General features: G+C 43.6%; 1 protein-coding gene across 6 annotated transcripts in view; it reads right to left on the reverse strand.

Annotated features, from left to right (window-relative positions):
- NRP2 (neuropilin 2) overlaps nucleotides 1–24702 on the reverse strand; it is a 140302-nt gene that overhangs the window by 93473 nt on the left and 22127 nt on the right. For 4 of the 6 annotated variants that reach the window (XM_039494121.1, XM_039494120.1, XM_039494123.1 and 1 more), the window contains exon 3: nucleotides 5481–5662. In XM_039494121.1, coding sequence (XP_039350055.1) covers nucleotides 5481–5662 — 182 coding nt within the window. Of the gene's footprint in view, nucleotides 1–5480; nucleotides 5663–8932; nucleotides 9014–9386; nucleotides 9407–24702 lie in introns of those variants that run through there. The other 2 variants (XM_039494126.1, XM_039494125.1) reach the window with 2 other exon arrangements.

Here is a 24702-nt window from a genome sequence, read left to right on the forward strand (position 1 = left end):
GGCAACGGCATGGGTGGGTCAGGCATGAGAAAGAGTTTGCTGATCTTTTTCACCCCATTCCTACAGTCTACGGATGGGCTCTTGGAGCACGGGGTCTTCTTAGCTGGCACTGTGAAATGAAGACTCCAAGATGCAGCAATTCTTGTGACGCACCATCACTAACAATGGATCTGGACCCACCATGTTCAGGGTCAGATCAGCAGACTGCAATTGGGCTAGTGTAAATAATATATTGGTTCCCCCAGCATATTGTGGGGAGGCAGGGGGAGAAATGGGCATAAGGGGTAAAACACATATGGCCAGACTAAAGACCTAGCTCTCTAGGGCTATATTTGGGGAACTAACTGAGGGAATCATGACCCACAATCAGGGAGGGTGACTGGCCTAGGGAGGAAGGAGAAAGGAATGGAATCTGGCAGGGCCGAGGAATTGTCTAATTTTTAAAAAGAGATCTCCCTGACCTACTGATTTTGTGTCTGTTTATCTATCTTAGAACATAGCACTAGCACCCATTGCTGCAGTATCTGAGGTAAAATTTCCTTTTGAGAGTCATGAGATCTGGGTTATTTTCGCAACTGTGGCACAGACTTCCTGCAAGGCCCTGGGCAAGTCACTTAACCTTTCTGTGCCTCAGTTTCCCTATCAGCAAAATAGGGATACTAATGTTTACATAGAAACAATGTTGTTGTGAGGCTTACTTCAGTACTGCTTGTAAAGCCTTTCAAAACCCTCACGTGGGCAATTGCTAGTGAAGTATAAATGATCAATGATTCATTATCGCTATTATGTATTTTATTTTCCATTGGAGTGGCAATTGGCAGAGCAACCTCTCTGCAACTTCACCCAAAGACTAGGACCCTAGCTGTAGAGCGTATGGTCCAGCCTATGTCTCCAGAGTGTGGCTGCTGAAAGATTTCGGGGGTCGGAGGACTGGTGTGGCGCACGTGCGTGTGTGTGAGAGAGATTCTGTTGACATGAGGAACAGAGCGCTCTTTCTCTCTTATTCAGCTCTCTGCACCAGAAATGTTAGTTATTTCTATTCTTGAGGAAGACTTTCTGATTGCCAACAGGGGCAGACAATGTTACCACTTATTTATTGCTGACCTCGACGCTGGCCTCCCTCGTATCACAGCCTGCTCAAGGTGCCCCAGGGTGGTGGGGGAGAAGAGGAGGTTGTGTCCTATTCATACCATGGCTGCTTTAAAACCACTGCTCTTTAGAGGCTGGACAATTGACAATGGAAATCTCCAGCCTGTGGGCCATCAGAGGGGCAAAGAGAGTGTTACAGTGGCCTCTATCCCCATGACTGTAACAGAGGGTTAACATTCACTAAGGCTTTGACTTTTGCTTGATAAGGATGCTGTGCTTCTCCTCTATAAACTCACTGCTCCCACTCACCCAGTTGGTGCAAGTCTTCTTGGGACCAACTGGAGCCTTGCTATTAAGATCTGCACTAGCCTACGCAAGTTAGGAGAGCAACTTGAGGTAACAGCTGGACCACTGGGTACCGTAGTACCCCTAGGTGGAGTAACACTGAGAGGAACTTCTTAACTGACTATAGGAGAGCGGCCAGCTTCTCTGGTGTGATAATGCAGAGGGAAATAGAAGAGGCCAAGCACAAATCGCAAGACAACACAATGAACAAGAATAAGACTGTATTTACTCCTGATCAAATAAAAAGGCAGCCAGATTTATGAAGAGACTAATACACACTCCCAGCCAAGGAGGAAAGCACAGAAATATTCAATAAACCAGATGTTGACTGTCAGGAAATGTCCTCTAGGGACTGTACAGCAATGTAACTGTGATACTGTTAGATAGCAACGATTTCCTCATTTGGGTCGCTTGTAGCGGTTAGTATCTTTGTCAATAGCTTGACGGTAACCAGCAAACAATGACTGGCTTTAAAGGTAACCTGCAAATAATAAATGGAAATCATGTTTACTTCAGCAATATGTGCTAAATGCTCCCACTCACCAGGCTGAGAGAACAATTCAGCACATAAACAACTAAAAGGAAACCACTCAGGGCTTGTCTACGCTGGCACTTTACAGCGCTGCAACTTTCTCGGTCAGGGGTGTGAAAAAACAGACCCAGGAGCGACAAAAGTTTTAGTGCTGAAAAGCACCAGTATAGACAGTGCTTTATCACCAGGAGCTACCACCCCTCGTTCAGGATAGTTATTTTTTAATCGCCAGGAGAGCTCTCCCCCGGTGATAAAGCGTGACTGCACTGCCCATGTCACAGTGTGGCCGCGCTGCCATGCTGTAACGTGAGCAGTGTAGACATACCCTTAAAAACAGGCCTGTCCAACTGCTCTCACTGTCACGCCCCAGAGGCAGGGATGGCTGGGCTGGGGCCATAAAGTTCAGATCTGATCTCTCCCAAAGTATAGTGGCATTTGGGGAGAGGGTGTTGGTTTGGAGCAATCTTTCCTGGAAGCATCAATATCATAGCTATATACATGAATTCCTGCATAAAGGGGAGTGGGTAGTTTTTCTTTTCTTGGAACGGTTTTCAAAGTGTGCTCTATTTATTATTCTTCCATTTTTAATAATAAAAAGGAGCTTTGAAAACCTTGTCAGGTAATAGAAGAAATAAGAACTAACCCGGGATGTACCTGGGGTCCAAACTTGAGACACCCTTAATGAGGCCTGGTTTTCAGAGGACAGGTGTGCTCAGCATTTTCTGAAATTCAAGGCTCTGTTAAGCTGTATTGCTTGAGTTGGGTGCTCAAACTCATTAGGCATGTTTGAAAATTGTGACCTGGATGTCATCTTTTGGGGTGTGACAGCAAAACTGACCAATACAAAACCAGGGGACTTAACCATTAGGAAGCAGCTGTTTATATGCCAAGTGCCTCTCTTAATTGTGTGTGTGTGTGTGTGTGTGTGTGTGTGTGTGTCACTGACATGGAGTATCTTAATTGGATGCCTTTTAAAGCCAGTGGAACTTCATTGGATAAGCACCAGTTCTGACTGAACCTCAGCTCTGATCCATCCACCCTATCTATTTGTCTACAAACAAAAGGCAGGATTTGTTTACCCCACAGATCTGAGGCCAGAGACCCTCCTACACCTAAATATGGTTTCCGGGGACACTGATCTCTCTAGGTGGGCTGTGTGCACTCTGAGATTGGGTAAACAACTGGCTTCAGTGCCTCCCACCCTCCAGGAACTGAAACCTTGCTTATGTTTTGAATTTTGTCTAGTGGTTTCAAGCCAAGAGCCCTCTTCAGAGAGGACAGTGAGCATTTTAACAGCACTCAGTACCAACAAGGAGGCCTGTACTTGATGAAGCCCTAGTCCGAGGCCGTCTACCTGAAGGGAAGTATATTTGTCTAGGGAATCCAAACTGAGGGACAGGAAATGAGAAAACTCACTCCTGCCTTCCTCCTACTCCTTCTGCCTCTCTGATGCAGCCCTTGCTTCCTCTTCCTCCAATGGTCTTTTCCCATGACGTTAGCCCCTTCCTGGTTCGTACTCAGTGGACAGAGTGCTTCTCACTCCCTGCCCATTGTACCTCCCTGCCAGCCGGCCTCGGCACAGCGTCACTGCCGGGTTTTGTGTCAGCCCAGCCTCATCCTGGCCACTGCTGCATACTGGACTACTCCCAGGCCTGCTTCATGACATAAAAGTCAGGGCCTGGGACTGGCAGCAAGGGCAAGTGGGACAAGGCACACAGGAGGGACTGGGATAGGACCAAGGGTTATGGGTAGGAAGAGGCAAGACAGCCCTGGTTTGAGTCAATTATCTTCCTTCCTGCACAAAGACTCATCCTGATCCCTGCCTCAGCGTCCACTATTCCCTCAGAAAATCCCACGAAAACAGCCAGTCCTGATGGGTTAACTAACCAATTCAGGATTAATCAACGTTCAACCATTAAGTGAGACAATAATGTCATGAACTGCTGGTGTGTATGTGCACCACTGCCCTCTACTGGATGAAAAAAATCTACTCAACTATGTGCCAGAGGCTTTACATGGCCACCACCTCATAACGATTCTCCATTTTAACGAGTCACCCCAGGAATAGATAGATACACTGATAGATTTTTTTAATCCACCCCCCCCCTTCTAAATTAAAGTCAGGAAGTCCTATTTCATTTATATTCACATCCCCAGTCAGCCGGTCATCAGCACCCGAGTCTGTATGTGAGTATGTCTCTGTGTATTTACAAGCAACTGTCTCTAAATAATATATAACTGTGCTCAAAACCACTAAATACGTATGTGCTTGTATTAAGATTCTGGAAAAGAAACAAACAAAGCTGCGCCTATTTTTGATTCTCCAGTATATTCGTGTATTTGTTTCACATTCTGCTGATGATGTGACAGTCGTGTGTTTTCTTCCAGTACTCTAGCAATGGAATGTGGGCACAGGGCCTGGTCCTATGACAGATAGCTTCGGGTATCCTTGTACAAAACATACTTATGCCCCTCATGTGCACACAAGCTCTCTCACGCTCGCTCTCTCTCAGAGCTACTGTACACTAGAAGCGCTGTAGTGTATCTAGTGAAGACGCTTTATGCCTATGGGAGAGCGCTCTCCCGTCGACGTAAGCCATCTCTATGAGAGGTGGTAGCTACGTCCATGGGAGCTCTCCTGCCGACATAGCGCTGTCCATACTGGTGCTTAGGTCAGTGTAACTTACATCGCACAGGGGGGCGGAGCCGGAGGGGAAGACATTGTTCACACCCCTGAGCGACAAAAGTTATACCGACATAAGTGGAAGTATATACAACCCCTCAATCTCTCCTCTCTCTCTCTCTCACACACACACACACACGTGTGTGCACACACAAACACAGAGTTTCGTATTTTCTTGAGACTACTTATTCTCATGCACAGTTCTGACAAATATTTAGACAGAGCTGATATAAAAAGGCCTTTTGAGCAGCTTTTACTTTCTTCCAGAATAGTTTTGTATAAAACAGAATTATGAATAGTTCCTTCCTGTTATACTGAACTCAACAGCCGCCTGTTTGACTCCCTTGCTGACACTGCAGGCAGCAGCCCCTTTAAACGAGGAGAAGTCCACCCCTTACAAAAACCCTTGCCTTCCAGAAAGAGAAAACAGAGTCATTGATCAGTGCTTAAGTTGTATATCCACAGGAGCTCTACACAGTTCTAAAGGAGGGACAATCTTCACTTAGCTCTCACTTAACAAGCGCTTACATGCCATGAAGAAAAGATAGAGTGTTTGTAGTTCTGGAATGCAAGAGAATTTAATGAGGAAACCTGCTTTTCATGCCAAGATACGAATCAAAAAGCACTATAACGCACCACTAAAATCTTTACCTTCTTGGAAATGTGATGAAACAGACTTGCCAAAAAATAATACCCTTTGTACTGAGCATGTGCTAAAAACCCTACTGAAAATGTGGCTTATGGGATTTGCTCTGTGATGATCCCCATGTCAACTGCTGGGAAGATAGGTGCTGTAGGTCTGCCAGTCCAAAGTCTGCCTTTGACACTGACCTGTCTTGTAGATCTCATAGCGCAAAGAGAAGCCAGCGCCTTGCCGTGCGTAGTCCGAGGTGAACTTAATGTAGAGAGAGGAGCCTGAGGAGATGATGGTCGGTGGAGCGATGTTCCCACAGTGTTTGCCCAGCAGGTCTGCCGACTCGCTGTCTCCGTCCCGTATCTCGATAAAGTCATATCTGTCCAAGGGAGTGAAAAGGGAGACAGAAGAGACACATGACAAACAGGGTTGTGTTACAGAATGTACAGCACAAACACAATGCATCCTTCTTCCCACCCTATACGTGCCTACATACTTCACAGAAGCATCGGCCTGGCTGCTTGCTTCGCCCATATCACCCCTTGCTTGCATCTCTCCATTTCCACTGCAGCAGGCACAAGCTACTTGTCTTCAACTTTTGGCCCGTTATGGCTTATGCCTGTCCTACCTAGGATCTCTAATCCGCTAGACAGATGTAAACTCTCACCTCCCCTCTGCCCACAATGTCACCTTTGATTGCCCATTTGCCAAATTTTCAGACAAGCAGTCATCATGCAGTCTCCCATGTTACCACTTATGCAAAGGAGAAGCACCCTATAAAAATCTTCCAGGTCACTATTCTCCTTTACATCTCTTCTTAAAAAGCGCACTGTCCCACGATTCCTACAAAACACTTGGCATTTCTTAGACAGCTGGTGTGCTGTGATCACTGCTTATTCCACTGTTCATAATGGCCTCACTGCTTCCTTGTCTCCTAGCAGTTTGCTGTATCCATCTGTTGTCTTTCATCTTAAACGTTGGGGCCTGGGTCATCTCTCTGTTATAATCTGTACAGCCCCTGGCACAATGGGGCTGAGGCCTCTAGGTGCTACTCACAATACAAATAATAATATTAATTATAACAAACACTTCCCTCTACTGAAACTTTGCTCCTAGACCTACCTCCCATCCCATAACTAGCTTGTGTGTTTTCTTTCCCTCAATTCTTTCCCTTGTTCTCTCTAGTCAGTTGTATTATTTGTTATTTATATTCAGCTCTCAGATATCGCTCTCTGTCCAAATGATCATTCACTCTCCAAGCACTCCTGCACAGTAGGTACGTTACTATCATTATCCCTATTCACACTTGCCAGAGAGGTAAAGATGTGATTTTCAAATGCACCTAAGTGATTTAGGAGCATAAGTCCCAAGGGGTTTGACAATCCCTCCCTAGATGACTTGCCCCAGGGCACACAGGAGGGCAGTGGCAAAGACAGGAATAAAACATTCTTAACCCCCAGACCCATGCTTATTCCTCTAGCCTACTTGGTAAGAGTTTCCATTCTAACACTCTCTATACACAGTTTTCCATACCTCTCACTTTGATTGACTTAAGTGGGTTATCACATTATCCATATGACCATCAAGTAGGGGTGGAGGTATCATATCTTGTGCCTAACCCTGAAGTCTTTACACACATCCCCTACTGGCTTCAAAGGAAGTTCATGTAACAATTTAAGGATTAGTTAAACACACACGCACCACCAACTCAGGGCAGAGATGGGCCCAAGATAAAACTCCAGATCCAAACACCTTCAGAACTTGAGCAATTCGGGTCCATATCTGGAAGCAGATCCTCAACTGACATCAACAAATCTATGTCAGTTTACACCATTTTAGGATTTGACCCCCTAAATTTAGTAGTCGAAAGCCATCTGTAACAACATGGATAACAATGGCTGAACAACACATCTTTTCATTGTAGCCATCTTTTATCATCAGAAGGGACTTCCTGGTGCTCCTTCCTTGATTTCATTCAGAATGTTTACCTCCCTGTATTAATTAAACAGAATATCCCAAGGATACTGATTGAATAATCTGCTACCTCTTTAAATTGATCCGAATAAAGGGTGGAATTTGGGTTATTTTTGCCACGGATTATTTATTTCTTTAGGTTTTGATCAAATTAAATAGAACCTCTAATTAACCTGTGACTGAAGTAACTGGAAGGAAATATATATATATTTATTTATATGTTGATTGATTACACTCCCATCAAAGAGTATGTGGCTGTAGGTGTACAAAAGTTAGACAAGCAGTAAATGCTCAAATAACATGGCCGTGAAACTATTTAGTTCAACATATATATCATACCAAATGTTACATTATAACAAATAGAGGCAGTGTGGCCTAGTGAACAGAGTTCTGCTCTAGGATTTAGGTTCTATTCCTGGCTCTGCCTCTGGCCTCGTGCCTCAGTTTCCCCATCTGTAAATCCAGGATAATGATATTTATCTTTGTAAAGCGCTTTGAGAACTATAGATGAAAAGTGCTAGATAAGGGCTGGGTATTATTATCATTACTCTACCAGCTACTCCTAAAGCACTGGGTGAAACCCTAAATGCAAATACTGGGGAACTAATGGCAAATTTATGCCTAAGGCTATGGCTACACTTGCACTTCAAAGCACTGCCATGGCAGCGCTGCCGCGGCAGCACTTTGAAGCGCTAAGTGTAGTCAAAGCACCAGCGCTGGGAGAGAGCTCTCCCAGCGCTGTCCGTACTCCACCTCCCTGTGGGGAATAACGTACAGCGCTGGGAGCCGTGCTCCCAGCGCTGGGGCTTTGACCACACTGGCGCTTTGCAGCGCCGCAATTTGCAGTGCTGGAGAGGGTGTGTTTTCACACCCTGCTGCAGCGCTGCAAATTTGCAAGTGTAGCCATGGCCTAATAAGTTAAGCACCTGCAGCCTGTATTTTGGTGCTGTTTGGCACATAGATGCCCAAATTCCATTTGACATGCCTAACTAGACATTTGTAAATCCAGATTAGGCATTTGGGTACTCAGTGTGGGTGCCAAAGTTTGGAAACCGCACTCTGTAATTCACATAATCATCATCAGGCGCACACACTGCTGAGAGAAGGACATAAAAGTGACTGCTGATAACGAGGTCTAATTAATCACATACAGAACCTTGCTGTGATCAGCACTTGGGCAGATACCATGCAAAATATATATATATATATATATCGAGAGAGAGAGAGAGAAATGAAACCCTCAAGGCTATCAGAGAGTAGCCCAAGTCACGGAATTCAGATCGGGGTGGTAGCCATGTTAGTCTGTATCCGCTGTATCCAGATATGTTTCAGAGTAGCAGCCGTGTTAGTCTGTATCCGCAAAAAGAACAGGAATACTTGTGGCACCTTAGAGACTAACAACACGAAAGCTTATGCTGAAATAAATTTGTTAGTCTCTAAGGTGCCACAAGTACTCTTGTATCCAGATAGTTAGTCTACTATCTACCGGACTCCTTGTTGTTTTTGAGAATTGAGATCTACAGCCAGATTTCAAATCATCCAAAGCTTAATGGTGTTGGATCCTTACCAGTGTGCTAAGCCCATTCTGTCTATTATGCTGACCAATATAATCTTATTGTTTCTTTGCATTCCCCTGTCTGTCTGTATCCACCTGTTTTTCTTGTCTTACACTTACGCTGTAAGCTTTTGGGGGCACCGACTGTCTCTCTGTTCGGTGTTTGTACACAGCCTGGTCCACGACTAGGGCTCTTAGGCACTACAAATAAATAATAATTCTGCTTTTAGTTTGGCCCATTAGAGATAAAAGCCCACTGTGAAATTCTCATCTGAATCTAAAACTCCCACTGAACCCCTTGGAGTTCCTCTTGCTGCATGTCTAGTGGCAGGGTAGCACTGGTATCTCTGTGTGGCAGATAAATAGTTTTTACATGAGCATCATGCAATCTTTACACACTTTCTCTCTCCTTTCTGTGTTTAGGCTCTGACCAGACTACCATTATTTACAGAAAACTACCTATCTTTCTTTCTGTTTATTTGCTTAGCATCAACCTGTGAAAACAACATGCTATGCATCTTCTCCTCCGGGAGACAGGAGAACGCAGAAATGTTACAACTGCCTGGCTTCTTACTTTCCACTTTGTCACAAGATCCTCTATTTGGAAACTGAGAGTTGAAAGAAGAAGTAGCTTGTTGGACACAGAAGGATTCTCATGTGACTCATTCCTGTTCTGCAAGACACACATACATCATCAAGCAACAACCCCAGAACTAAATGTGCTGCTCAGAAAGGACGGCAGTCCGGAGAGGCCAGGTCTCACTCCTTTCAGGGAGTTAATCAGGCTGGACTCCAACTGAAAAATGCCTGAAGCTAAAGTGCTATCTATACTTGGCCAGGCACTGAGTTAGCAGTAACTAGCCAGCCTATAATTTGGTGACAAACACAATTTGGTTGGCCAGCATGAAAGAAACCAAATCACATTTAAAACCTCCTTTAAAAAGAGGAAGAACATGCATGGGGCTAGATCCTCAGCTGGTGTATGGAGCTACACTGATTTACCCCAGCTGAGGATCTGGCCTCACATGGGATATCTAAGCAGCTTCCATTAGTGCATTAAGCAACATGATTAACATCTGTCACATGTGGTTTATTCTCTCTCTCATCCTCTCCTCAGGGGAAAAATTGTATGTGCAGAGCAATGCTTTGTTTTGGTAGGGTTTTGTTTCTCTGGTTGTTTCAACCAGAGCTCAGCAAACAGAGGAGACATTTTTTTTCTAGTGAATATCTGCTTGATTTCAAAAGACTTTTTTCCTAACCACCTCTGCAGCCCTTTCACATTCAGTGAATATCTGTGTGCTCCCGAGTTAATTAGCATGAATTCTTGAATATTCATCAAAAGTGAATTTCAAGTTGTACATTTGATTATAGAATTTGCCATTTGTACTGAATAGGTTGGTTTACATCCCTGTAAGTCAAATCGCGTCGTTTCTGTTCTCTCATTTATATAACTCAACAGCACAGCAGGAATTTTGAGTTCATGCTGTCTCTGTGACATAAATCAACCAATCAGTACCCAGAAGAAAAGATACATGACTTATGCAATCAAGCAACACATTATGAAATGACAAGATCTATAACATCCTGTAGACCAAGAATTAGTGAATAATTTCAAAAAACAAATAAAACTCGTGAATTTTGCAATCTGCTCAAAGACAATTTGCAAATAGAAAAAAAAAAAGGCTAAATTCATCTAATGAGTTATTCACTGGGGAATAATTGCTCCTCTCTACATTAAAACATTTGGCCTCATCCAAGCATCTAAAGAGGAGTTTTCTCCTCATGAAACTAATCCTTAATAAATCAAATCTTACAACCAACTAAATAAGTCTGCAGGAGGTCAAGAAATCATTTTTGCCAAATGTGGAATTAATATAAACACATAAGAGATTTTTGTTGTTGTTGTTGTTGTTGTTGTTAAAAATCTTGGCCCAAACCCTGCAGTCCTTACTCAGGCAAAATTCTCATTATGTTTTTACAGTACTCATAAACAGATCTGCAAAGTGGGACAGTATTCACACCAGGATATTACTTCTGCCAGAATGCACTATAAGAGCATTTGCTTTCTTTACTAGTTAGACTTCATGCTTGAGTCCTTAAAAGTGAAAGAGCAAATATGTTCATTCCAAGAATTCTCATACTAAATTGAGAATCCAGGCTAACTTCCGCAATGGAGACTGCTCATTTTCTTTCACACTTAGGTTCTGCCCACACACTGGCCCAAGCTCAAGTACGTTGTTAAATGTAGTTCTGTTATGGTGGGGTCACTGGCCAAACCATGTTAAAATCTGGTTTTGCTAGAACTTTGTTTATGTTGAGTTTAAACACAATTTCCAAACTTGGTTCCTTTTCCAGTGTGTTGGGGGGGGGGGGGGGGAGAAGGGGAGAAGCCTTTGGATTTTTTCTGCACTTACAGTTTCATTTCCAGACGGTTATGGAACAGCTCATTGTTGGGTGGGGCAGCATAATGGCATGATGGCATCTGAACTATCTCAGCCAATCACAAGACAGCTGGTTTTCATTCATATGCAATACTATAATTCCATTGGTTAAGTAAACATAGCCCAACACAAGGCACAATTTTACTGGTTAGCTGAACTCCTAAGTCATATCTGCACAGAGGAAACTGCTGTCAAATACCATAGTGAATTCCTATTCCAATCCCCAACAAGACAGCGATGGAAACGGTTGGCCCAGCAGTCAACACCCATTACAAGAAAACGTGGTCAAGGGATTAAGTATGTTTTTTTACATGGATGCAGACCGCAGTCTACATCAATGGAACAACTACTTGCAACAGCAGCTTAAGGAGGAAGGGGAGTTACTGGGCTCGAAACAGTCTCAAACACAGGGCTGTGTTTATTCTCAGCATTGTACACACATCATTGGGTGTTTTGTGATGCAGGTAGTGAAAGGTGAAGTGCTTCTGCCTACCTAGGCAATGGGGGGGGGGAGAGCGGAGAGAGAGGGGGGAATACATGCTTAGCTACTCTTCTTGAAATTGCTTAACAAAGTGAGCCAGAAAACATCTATCACTTACAAATGGAGTTGCAATTTATTAAAGATTCTTTCTTAACAGAAAGTGACCTTGCTTTACCGGTGTTAAGAGAGTTTTTATAATTCAGTATAAAGCCTTTAATGTCTCTACTACTCACCCTCCTTCTTTCTTTTTTCTTATTGCCAGCCCTGTCTATTGCTCAGTATCTTGCCACTCTGTGTTTTCTCCAGTTTGTGAGCAGCTTTGGTGTTAGCCCTTAGAACACGGAAGGCCAGGTTTGGGGTTGCAGACATTAGTATTGTAGTATTGTAAGGTTACACTGGCAACCAGTTCATATGTTGGCGTGAATCCAGCTTGCCTCACTCACAGGAGTAGTCTAAGTGGAATCAGTGTGTGACTATCACAAATTAACCAAAGTCCTGCCCCAGTTTGCACCTCAGTTCTTTCTTGCAGCTTGGCCCCAAAATGGCATCCAGACAGGCAAAGAGCTACACTGCTCCTTGGGATGTAGCTACACCAATGCTTCCTCCTCACAATCGATCTGAGCCAACATATACCTCCACCCTTGCATGGTCCCAGGAAGATATAAAGTCCAGAAACATCAGTATATACCTAGCAAGAATGTAACCAGATACCTCTGGGCTCTCCAGCAGACTCACCCTCAGGCTATCCTGCTGAGCAACACAGCCAAAAGTGCAGAGCCCAAATTCGTGTTGCTCAGTGCACGATCAGAGATCAACAAACCTACTGTCAACCACATCCTCCTAGCTGCTGAGGCCAGCGTCATCCAAACATGATAAGATAACACTGCAGGGACATGTAAGCAAGTGGTAGCCGGAGGAGGAGGGGATGCAGTCACTGGGAATGGAAAAACAAAAAAACTTCAAAAACAGACTCCAACGAGAAACTGCAGAACTGGAATTAAATTGCAAACTGGAGACCGTCAAATTAGGCCTGAATAAAGACTGGGAGTGGATGGGTCACTACAAAAACTAATTTCCTCCTGCCGATACTCACACCTTCTTGTCAACTGTTTTAAATGGGCCACCTTGGTTACATTGGCCTCATTAGCACTACAAAAGTGATTTTTCTGCCCATGGTATTCACCCCTTCTTGTAACTGTTGAGAATAGCCCGCTTCCACCTTAATTGAATTGGCTTACTAGCACTGACACCCCCCTCCCGCACTTGGCAAGGCAACTCCCATCTTTTCATATGCTGTGTATTTATACCTATCTACTGTATGTTCCACTCAATGCATCTGAAGAAGTGGGTTTCAGCCCACAAAAGCTTATGCCCAAATAAATGTGTTAGTCTCTAAGGTGCCACAAGGACTCCTTGTTGTTTTTGCTGATACAGACTAACATGGCTGCTACTCTGAACCCTGGGAATGGAAAGCAGAGCTTAAAACGGGCCAGAGAAAAACCTTCACGACTTCCCATCTAACCCCTGTGCCTACCATGGAAGCCTGAAAATTAGCTAGTTTCCCAACTGCAACAGTCACATGCAAAACTTTAGCTTGGATGGTATTTTCTCTACATTTTTTACTTTCGCCTTTTTAAAAAGGAGAGAGATTAGATAAAATCGACCCTATTTGGAATCTATCCCATGAAGCCACGCTTGTGATCTAGAGATGGGAACTAGCTGCGCAGTTATAATCTCAACTTTCCCCACATTTTATTATTAGTTTTATTTATAGTAGAAGCATTTCCATGGTGCTCGTGACTGCAATATCTCAGCACCTGGCAAACATTAATGAATGTATCCTCAGAAGACCCTGGGAGGTAGGAAAGTCGAGAGGATTGGTGACTTGCCCAAGGTCACACAGGAAGTTTGCAGTGGAGCCAGGAATAGGATCCAGACTTGATTAAACAGATTATATTATATTAGACTAGTCTAGGCTACATAGACAGACCAACAGAAAGACAAACAAATAGATACTCAGATTAAATCCAAACATTCCCAAATTTGGGAATGGTCAATGTTGATTTGGGCCTCCCATCCCTGCACTCACTCCTTTGTCCTGTTTAGCACAGCATGTCCTACTGTAACTGCTCATAATAGGAAAAAATTGGAAGGGTGTGTGTGTGAATCACTATGATATTGCAAATTCTCGCCCGAAAGGGCTAACATACTACCAGGTAGTGCAGGTATATTGGAAGACTGCTTAGCCAGAACTTTTGCCAGCCAATCTAATTGCCTCTTTCACAATACCCCTTTTATAAAATCCTCCAAAAGCTGTGGGTGGTTTTTAAACATGCTTTAAGAATATCCTATTTCATGGTGATGATGTCACAGTTGAGAATCAATAGTTTTATTTAAAATGGTTATGGAACAGCTCAGCATTAGGTGGGGAAAGAGGTAAGTGAACCAGCAACTCAGTCTAACACTGATGTTTTGCAGCAGGCAGAATTAATGTCAACTGCATGCTGGTTGGCTCTGTCAGTTGCTCTGATGTCACCACCCAACATTGTGCTTTTCCATAAACCGCCTTCAAATCAAACAGAGCATTTTGGAAGCGTGAGAAAAGTCCCCAGTGACTTTTACAGAATCTTAAACAATAGCAGCATACAAATAACACGAGTCAAACTGTTGCAAAAGGTGCAGGAGATTTTTAAATGGCATATTTTAGGATCATGATGTCAGAGGCATGAAAGTAATCTTTCTGATGACATCATAGCAAAGAACTTATATTTGCTGCCGGTAGGATTTTATCTATAGTGATTAATTATAAATATGGCAGATAGATTTGACTTACATTGGTTTTACATGGGTGTAATTCATCAATTTATGTGGAGTCACTCCTAATTTACATGGGTCTGAGAGCAGAACCAGGCCTGATGTATATCGGTATTTGTATCTATAAATTGGTGTGTAGACATACAGGGTGTGATTCTACTCTGAAGCTTGTATGGCTCATTCATGTGGTGCAAAATGCGCATAGAATGCTACTAATTCAGAATGGTTGTGTTTTATGCCCACTTTGCTCCCATTGCAGGGTGGTGGAGTAGCAAAGCCCAAAGGGCCTGATCCTCATCTAATGTGGAAATCAGAAGTGACTTCACTGGAGTCAATGAAGTTACAGTGGCTTAAAACGGGTGTAAGTGAGAGGAGAATCAGGCCTAGAGTTGTGTGGCGTGTACATGGTATTATGGGATTTTATGAACAAACAATTCTTCCACTCTGTTTTGGGTTATTTCTCTCAACTCTTCCTAACCTAAATGACCAGAACTTCTGAGAAGAGAGAAAAACTAGCCATCCAGTTCAGGCAGTAGAAAGAGAGAGAATAACCCAAAACAGATTGGAAGACTGCTTCCAAAATGCCTCAAAGACAAAAATAAATAAATAAATGGAAACCACAAATAACATCTATTTATAATCTTTGTTTTTTTCCCACTGCCATGATAGCAGTGCCGATGTAGAGATTCTTCCAGCAATTACTGTACATTATGTGAAATCCAGCCAAATATACCTTGCAGAAAAGAGAATCAAAGATTTTTAAAACTGCTTCTTTGGCAAGTTTAGACTCAGATGAGAATTTAGTTCCGGCCTCCCATTCACTGCCCCTCGCCAAAATGAACTCTGAATACTTCCCCCACATTTGTTACCATCCCTTCTTCAGGCTGCATTCCTGTGGCAGATCTCAGCCGAGAGGAGCATTGGAGGAGAGAAGAGCTTGCATCTGGGACATATTTGGAAAACTGTTCATTACAGAAGAAAATAAGATGTGCTAATGTGCACGTTAGGGGTTTCTGCAGGCTGTTATTCGGGAGTTACACGTGGCTGTTTAATTTTATTTCTGTCTCTAAAGCCATCTCTATACATTCCTCACCTTTCTATCTTTAGCTTCAGGGCTCTTTTGTTGCAAGAAGTCTTTAGTATTCCCCCAAAAAAGAAAATCAGAATGAAAACAGGAATAAAATGGATTAAATACTTCAAGGATCACCCCCAGCTTCCATACTGTTCTACTTTGTTAATATTGTAATAGAATTGAAACAACTCACAGCCCATCCTGTCACACAGACACTTGAGAAACTCCATTTGCACCTCCCTGCTTCTGCTACAATCCATTTGTGGAGAAAATTGGACTTTGTTTTCTATTTCATTTTACTGTCACCACTCACTGGCGCTTGCTCACTAGCAGAAGAAATATAATAAATAAGAGATAATAATAAGTAGCAGAAGGTTCACTGAAGAAAAGTACATGGCAGAAGCTCAGTGACAGACCAAGTTGGTGTCATATCACATCCACAGAGCTGGGCCTGATTCCTCACCTAGGAACGATGGAATAGTTCACAGTCAGAGTCAGGTGGGAAGTTTGTAGCTCAGGCCCAGTACTACCTTGAACCTATTCACACTTTGTTGCTTACTGCACAGCCTTTTGTTTGTTTCACTCTTGGAATAAATAACCTAAAACTATTCATAGATTCATAGATTCATAGATTCTAGGACTGGACGGGACCTCGAGAGGTCATTGAGTCCAGTTCCCTGCCCTCATGGCAGGACCAAATACCGTCTAGACCATCCCTGATAGACATTTATCTAACGTACTCTTAAATATCTCCAGAGATGGAGATTCCACAACCTCCCTAGGCAGTTTATTCCAGTGTTTAACCACCCTGACAGTTAGGAACTTTTTCCTAATGTCCAAACTAAACCTCCCTTGCTGCAGTTTAAGCCCATTGCGTCTTATTCTATCCTTAGAGGCTAAGGTGAACAAGTTTTCTCTCTCCTCCTTAGGACACCCTTTTAGATATCTGAAAACTGCTATCATGTCCCCTCGCAGTCTTCTCTTTTCCAAACTAAACAAACCCAATTCTTTCAGCCTTCCTTCATAGGTCATGTTCTCAAGACCTTTCATCATTCTTGTTGCTCTTCTCTGGACCCTCTCCAATTTCTCCACATCTTTCTTGAAATGCGGTGCCCAGAACTGGACACAATACTCCAGCTGAGGCCTGACCAGCGCAGAGTAGAGCGGAAGAATGACTTCTCGTGTCTTGCTCACAACACACCTGTTAATGCATCCCAGAATCACATTTGCTTTTTTTGCAACAGCATCACACTGTTGACTCATATTTAGCTTGTGGTCCACTATAACCCCTAGATCCCTTTCTGCCATACTCCTTCCTAGACAGTCTCTTCCCATTCTGTATGTGTGAAACTGATTTTTCCTTCCTAAGTGGAGCACTTTGCATTTGTCTTTATTAAACTTCATCCTGTTTACCTCAGACCATTTCTCCAATTTGTCCAGATCATTTTGAATTATGATCCTGTCCTCCAAAGCAGTTGTAGTCCCTCCCAGTTTGGTATCATCTGCAAACTTAATAAGCGTACTTTCTATGCCAATATCTAAGTATATCTGTAGGAACCCCAAATGATCAGCCCACCCTAATCCTCCTATCAGTTTGTTTCCCACATTCCCTGTAATAGTCCTGTCCTTAATGATGGTATGGGAAGGTCTTCCAATGGCTGGTCTGCTAAGCTGACTTCTTTTGCTCAGCAGTTTTTCACTCTCCTCTAGTTTACATTTTCTGTCAGATGAATTATGAAGACATTGCTCAGTTTAAAGGCAACCCTGTTACAGTAAGGCTGGACTGAAGAGCTACTCTTTCTCCCTCCTTCTTAGGGGATGGACTGGTTGTGCAATTGACAATGTCTATACATTAGGAAAGCCACTTACTGTATTCCACCATACCCTAAAGCACCATCATGTATTTGATAATTTGCATATAAACCTGAACATCCCAGCCAATTAGGTACAGTGCAATGCAGGGACGGATCAAGCCAGGGTGACTCGGTTGCTAAAAGCATCCTGACTTGTCTGGTAAATATCCTGCAGTTTGGCCTGGCTAGAGTACAATTTTCAAATGTTAATTTTGCACACCAGCTAGAAATACAGGCCATTCACCAGAAAGCAGGCAAGAACACCAGGGATCTGTACCACTGGAGAAGAGGCTGGATGAGGATAGGACCTGCAGTGGGGAGAAAGCATGTCCCTTCTCAATAGTCCTACTGTAGAAAGTACATCTCCTGTGCCTGTTGAAATCCACCCTTAGCCGAGTAGCCGAAACTGCAGCTTCCTCAAAGGTTGTGCCTGCACTAGAAATGTTCTTGCCCATTATTCCCAATAGTTAATGCTCCACAGACACTAACACCAGGCCAAGAACTAGTGCAGACTAGAGATAAGCATTTTTATGGCCGGGTCACATACCACGTGAGTACAGCGTCGGCATGAGTGATAAAACAGTCTAATGGAAGCAAGGCCCGAGAGGAACAAACTGGGGGGAAAGCTGAAGGAACAGTGGGTGGGAATGTGAAGTGGATCAATATATTTCCTCTTATTGAGGGACGATTTGGAAATAGGGTGACTATAATCTACCAATCTAGGCAACTGAAATCTCCCTGCTCCCCCCACAAACAATGCCCTGACACTTCTTTGTTCAGAGATATTTATTTCCTTTACTATTAAAACAATCCTTTGGTTCACTCTCTCACTCAGTCTCCCGCAGCGTGTCTGTTTTGCCCTGACAACTCAGCCAGGGAGCGTTACATGCCTTTCTCACCCTCCAAGGCTTTGGTTCAGCTCCATTGACACTAAAGGCAAGAGAATTCTCTGTGTGTATGAGGAATCAATTACTTCCTCTGACACTCTATTACTATAGCCCTCACATCTCCAGAGTCCAGATGAAAAGGGAGAAGAAGGAGGGGGCTTGGGAGGGTCGGGGTATCCCAAGCTGCCATAATTAAAGAGACAGAAAGATGTCTCACTCCTTGACCAACTGCCTGAAACCGGAAGGCGCATGGCAGGAAAACCAGACAAAACAATGATCATAAAGGAAATCTTAAGAAATCAAATGGAGCAAAATAACTTTAAGCAAACCACAGCAAACACAGGATACTGGTGGGTTCTTACCCCTGTAATAATCATGTGACACACAGGCGTGCTAATAAGGGACCAGTATTTATTTCCTGCTGATAGCCACCTGCCACAGGTCAAGAATACCAAAGATTAACACCTTTGTCAAATGTCAGGGCCAGTATCCCAACTCCTGGGGCTAGTGTTATATCTTCCCCTTTTACTTTAACAAAAATGGAAATAAAACATTATATTAGCATTCACAAATCAAACAACGGTCCTAGGAAAAAGTCAGGGCAGTTGCCCTGATCCCCCTAACATTTTAGCTCTCATTGGATGTCTGTCAATAACTACTTGCTCTGAATCCCACTGAATTACTGGTGCATTGGCCACTTCTTGTTCTCATGGAAGTTCCTCCTTCAATGTCCTGTGTGAGCACTAAGGAGGATCTGTGAACTGCAATCTGTGTTTGTTGCGGGTGGTGTTTCTCACTATCAGTGCCTGTGCTCCTTGTGTCAGCAAAGGAGAATTCTGAATGTCCTCAAGAAAGAGTCACTCTCTTCCTTGCTTTTATTTTGGGATCTTCTGTTCCTCCTGTAGGACTGACCCTCAGTGGCAACTGTGGCATGTAATCCCGTCCCACTTGCAAGAGGGGTCACTCTCTGACATCCTTGGTACAGGATCTTGTTCTGATAGTTTCCCCAGGATTAATTGGCTTTGGCTCAAGAAGCTTATTAGATACTGTCAACCTTCATCTCTGAGTTGTTTTTACTATTAAAAAATAAAAGCCCCGAGTTGCAGTAGTCTAACAATGCTCTGTGTGGATCCCATGCATCTCCCAGGGCTTCTCTCTTTAAAGAAAAAAAAAATCAAGTTATTTGCTATTTGTAATGATTTTTCTACTAACCAGCATAGTGAGGGTCTGACACAATGTGCTCGAACTGATATGTCAGTGTGGCTAAAATGAGCTAGTCATGAAGTGTAGCCCATACCTGTTATTAGCCCATCTGGAATTGCACAGCATACAAACTGATATACAGTCAGTGTGTTATTACATTGCTACTCGATGTGTTGTGCAACAGCTGCATTTCAAATAAATTTTGAATGCTAGTTTCCTAATAAGAGATAATCTCTCTCATTTAATTCAAATAGATCAGTGCCAACCTTGGAGAATCAAAACTCTCCTGTGGGTCCAGTGACTCTTTTGCATTCTGCTGCCTTTGTTTATTGCAGATTTCACACTTGATGGTGAAATTTATGTCTGGTCAAAAGAGGATTTCTTGGCCTCTGTTCTTAGATGAGCAATGTGCCTGGTGCTTAGCATTCTGACCTGATGCTGTGTGTTATTATGACATGGTATCCTTTGTACAGAATTCCCTCGTTGCAGGAACTCCACCTCTCCTTATGCTTGGAGCAGGCTACGAGTTAAATAGTGTCTCCTATTTTACAGATGGGGAAACTGAAGCACCCTACGTGATTTGCCCCAGGTCACACAGTAAGCCAAAGATGGAGGCAGCAGGCAGGAATAGAATCCAGATCTCCTAACTCGCAGTCCTGGATGTTAACTGCAGGCCCCTCCTTTTTCCCATACATAAATAAATGTCTGAATAACATAAATTAAGAAACTACATGCAGCAATGGTAGTTGGAATCTCATTAAAGGACAGATCCAATGCCCCTAAAAGTCAGTGGAAAGGCTTATCCTGATAGCAGTCGGCTTTGTATCAGGCCTTTAAGGAATACATTTTTATACATATGGCACCTTTCATACAGCCTCAAAGTTCTCCACAAATAATAATTCACTAATCCTCATAACAATCCTCTGAGATGTGTAAGCATTATTATCCCCATTTTGTAGAAGGAGAAACTGACACAAAACGAAGAGACAAGTGATATTCTCAAGGCTACACAGCAAGTCTGGAGCACTGCCACCAACAGAACCCAAGCACGCTGACCCACAGTCACTAGTATTTCACTCCTTGTGGTTATTGTCCATTTGTTTTAATGAGATTGCTTCATTACTCTTACATTGGATTTTCATTAAGTGTGGTCAATACAGGATACAAGAGGAAATACAGATGAAATACCGTCAGGCTCGAGAGTGACTTGAAGCACATGCCTGTGTCGGGCAGCAGGAATCCCCCTTATCCCTCCATTGGGCTGTCTGGATCTTGGGTCCAGGTGCACAGAAGTAAGCAGGGCTATTCATTTGCCTACTCCCTCCCTGCAGTAGGTGACCAGTGCCTTGGCTCTGTCTCCTTCCTCTCTACCCAGACAAGCTGAGCCAGTGCAGGGTGAGTAGTAATTTACTGAGGAGATAGGCTAGCAGTAAATCACTACCCCCAGGTGCCAGGATGAAACAGGGGAAGAACAGTGACTCAGGAGTATGTCTCTGAAGCCCACAGGGGCAGTGTCTAAAGCCACCATCTGGCCCTTAATTTCTAACAGTTCCAACAGGGATACACTGTACAGAACCCAATCCTGACCTTCCTGCGCCCAGCAGGCTGGGTGAAACAGTGTGGTCAGATAAACATAACAGCACTTCTTCTGCCTCCTCAGTGTCTGAAGAATTCAAACTATCCTTTAAGGATTTACGACCGAGAACACGAGCACAAACTGATTCAGAGTTGGCTGTATGTTTCTGTTGACAGTCAATGGGCCACAATAACTCAAAGAGTCCAGTGAGCTGTTCCATTCAATTCAGTGGGTGTTGACTCTGAAGACTAATGCCCACTTACCCAGGGATTATGAATGAGGACTGGGATGGTGGTAGAGTTAGGTTAAAGTATGCTCCAGTTTAACCACAGATTCCATTGCAGACAACGCTGATGTCTGAACAGCTCCAGCTCAAAACACGGTTTCTGCCTGTCCAGCCCATAAACCTACAAGCAACCAAATGCCTTCACGAATGTTTCCTCTATGATTTCCCTTCCCTTCATGGCTAAAGTTGAACCCTTCCCATTGTTTCATTCACAGAAGATACAGTATGGTCGCTTACTACGTCCCCTCAATACACATCTCTCTCTAACATTATTCATATATTTCTATTTTCTAGGGATTTTCCCAATTCAGAAAGAAATGGCATTGTTTCTAAAAGGTTTACTATTGAGCTAATTCTGCATATTTTTCAAAACATTTACTAATTAGTCACCTATAATTGCTGCCTTGTCTGCTCTTTAACCTCTGCTGATGGAAGGAAGATTTCTTGCAGTGTTATGTTCTTGTGTGAAGGGATATGGTCAAGGGTGCTGGGCCTAAAATCATAGTTGCGAGCTGTGGTTTGGTTTGTGGGCACTCACACTCACTTTGCATTGACTCTGCCCTGCTCTTTTCTCGTGAGCACACAGGATATTAAAATCTACAGGACTCAGCTGAGAAAGCAGAATATTTTTGTTTGCTTGTTTCAGTGCCCAGGTTGCTAGAAATACTGAGACAGGCTCATGCAACCACAACAAGACCTTAGAGGCTAACTAGACTCTAGCTTGATGTGTCTCATGGGATCCCATCCCATATCAAACACCCACGGCTTCAATGGAACACACAGCAGCATGGCTGTTATCATTGGTGTTTAGTAGCAAAGGAGATGTGTTTTGGTTGATCTAGGAGTCATGAGCCCTGGGTTCTACTCTTGGCTCCCGGACTGATGAACTATATGACCCTGGGCAAGACACTTCACCTCTCTTTCCCCTCTCACCCTTTGTGTGTCTTGTCTATTTAGAGCATCCACTCTTTGGGGGTGGGACTGTCTCCCCTTCTGTGTTGGTACAGTCTAGCACAGTGGTGTCCCGATCTTGGTTGGGAACAGTAGGTGCTACTGTAATACAAATAATTAATCAGCAGCAGAGAATTTGGCTATCCGTCAATGCTGCTACCCTCCTTTGGGGAAACTGATATTTTCCAAGATCAGCAGAGCAGCTTTAAAACAAAATATAAGACCTGTGTAAGGTGAGTTAAATTATAGGCAGCACAAGACCGGGAGTACTGTCCCTTTAAGTTCTGTTCTCATATCAGGGTAAACGTGCGTGAATTTCCCATAGTACTTTCCACTGTGCCCTTCTTCTAAAAACAGTTTTCGTTCACTTTGAGGCCGCTCCTTTGGATCCAAATTCTGCAGAAGGTCCAAACTCTGTGGCTCAGGCTCATCTTTGGTTTTCATTCTGCCTGCTCTCTGAACAGGCACCTCTCACAAGGACCAAACTCTCTTGAGCTACATGTCTTGTTTGGCATGGTACCACCAGAGGGGGCTACAAGTACTCTTGTTGAAGCCAATAGTGTGTGTGAAATCATCACAGCCAGAGACAGCATGTCCATTGGGTTATTCATAATTCAACTGCATTTCATGTTCAGAAAAAGTCAACAGAAAAACCATGCTGGGCTGTTTTTTATGTATGTATATTTTTAGATAATACTTTCCTGGTTAAGCCGTTATGACTCAAATGAGAGTCATACTACTCGTTTGTAGTGGGAGCAAGACTGTTCCACTTTGATGTGAAATGAATCTGCTTCCACCCTGTCTATACAGAAAAGACTTGGAATTCAAAGGCAGCTCTGCCCAGTCTAATCCTTCAGCACCATGAGTTCAGCAGAGCAGTGGATGGTAGATTTCAGGAGACAATCTCTGGAAGGGGTTTTTAGCAGCCCAAAGAGAAACGTAGCTGGAGACGGGACACATGACTGGAAAGGGTGGCTATAGAATGCAGTGATTCACGCAACACTGAAGCTTCTGAGTTGGATTTTCCAAGCAAACAGCACAGACTGAACAGAGAAATGGCAATTACGAAGGATTGGGTAGAACAGCCACTCATAGAGAGAATCTTCATTTCTCATCTATGGGAAGCTGGTTCAAGTCTCTCCTGAGATCAAAATAAAACTTGGCATGCGCAGGGCTGCATGGCTTACGCAATGCAATGTGACAGAATGGCAACCTTTCACAAAAGCAGCATGGTCTTTTCAAACGGGATGCCGCTTCCCGGTTCAGATAGCAGACACCCAATCGCACTGCATGGGACTGAGGAGCAGCAGTAGGAAAACGGCAGCTGCACTCGCAGTGCTGAGAGGAAGAGGTGGTGAGCAGACGGGCTATTACAATTATTTCCGAATAGTTTGGCTGGTCTTAACCAGAGCGTCTCTCTTTCCCTTTCCCCTTTTGCTCCCGGCTTTACTGCTGCATTATTGCGTCGGAAGGGCAGCGCAGACAATGGCCTGTTTTTTCCAGGCTTGATTTTAGAAAGCGCCCACCCTACAAGCATTAAGATCCTGGCTGTGACTAATACACAGGAGGAGAAAATAACAGAAGACAGCCAATTTTCTTTGTTTTGAAGTGCTTTCCAAACTAAGGAGCTTCTTTGGAGCCGGGATGAAGCAGAGAGAGAGAAAGGCCTTCGAGGGCTTCAATTACACCAAATTATTCCTTTCATGATGGGGTGGGGGAGGCCCAGTTACTTCCTAATGTGGCTGGACACAGCTTAAAAAAAGAAAAAGAAATATGGGACTGAACAGCTGTGCCTCCAAAAAAAAAAAAAAAAACCTGGCAAAAGAGAAAATAATTAAAATAATCAGCACTGTGGGAGAAACTGCTTTGCAGCGATCTCAGAAAGCTCACTGACTGAGCCTTGCCCAGGAATTAACATGTATTTAGTGCCCCTTCTAACACCAATATCCCATTCTCACACCAGCCTTGCACCCCTGGGGAGCTGAAGCAGGCATCCAGGCCCTTGCAGCTCAGAGAAGGAGGAGGCAGAATCAGTGGCATGGGCATACTCCAAAAGTGTAACTTGCATTATTTACACACATGCACTAGTCCTAGAACAGAGATGCAGGCAATCAGTACTCTCAGCCCAGCACTGAGACCTAGTTCCTAGGGAGTAACTCTGCCTCAAGAATTGATTCTAACCAGAGACCACTGCGGACAGCAAATTCTCTTGCTGCTCACAGAACTCCCTCCACCTAGAGCTTTATGCAACCAACTTTTCTTCTAAGGCTACAAAATTGCTCACACACAGTAAGAAAAAGAACTTGGAAAACTAGCTGTAATAGTG

The sequence above is a fragment of the Mauremys reevesii genome, linkage group 11 (assembly GCF_016161935.1).
Source record: "Mauremys reevesii isolate NIE-2019 linkage group 11, ASM1616193v1, whole genome shotgun sequence".
NCBI classification, from domain to species: Eukaryota; Metazoa; Chordata; order Testudines; family Geoemydidae; genus Mauremys; species Mauremys reevesii.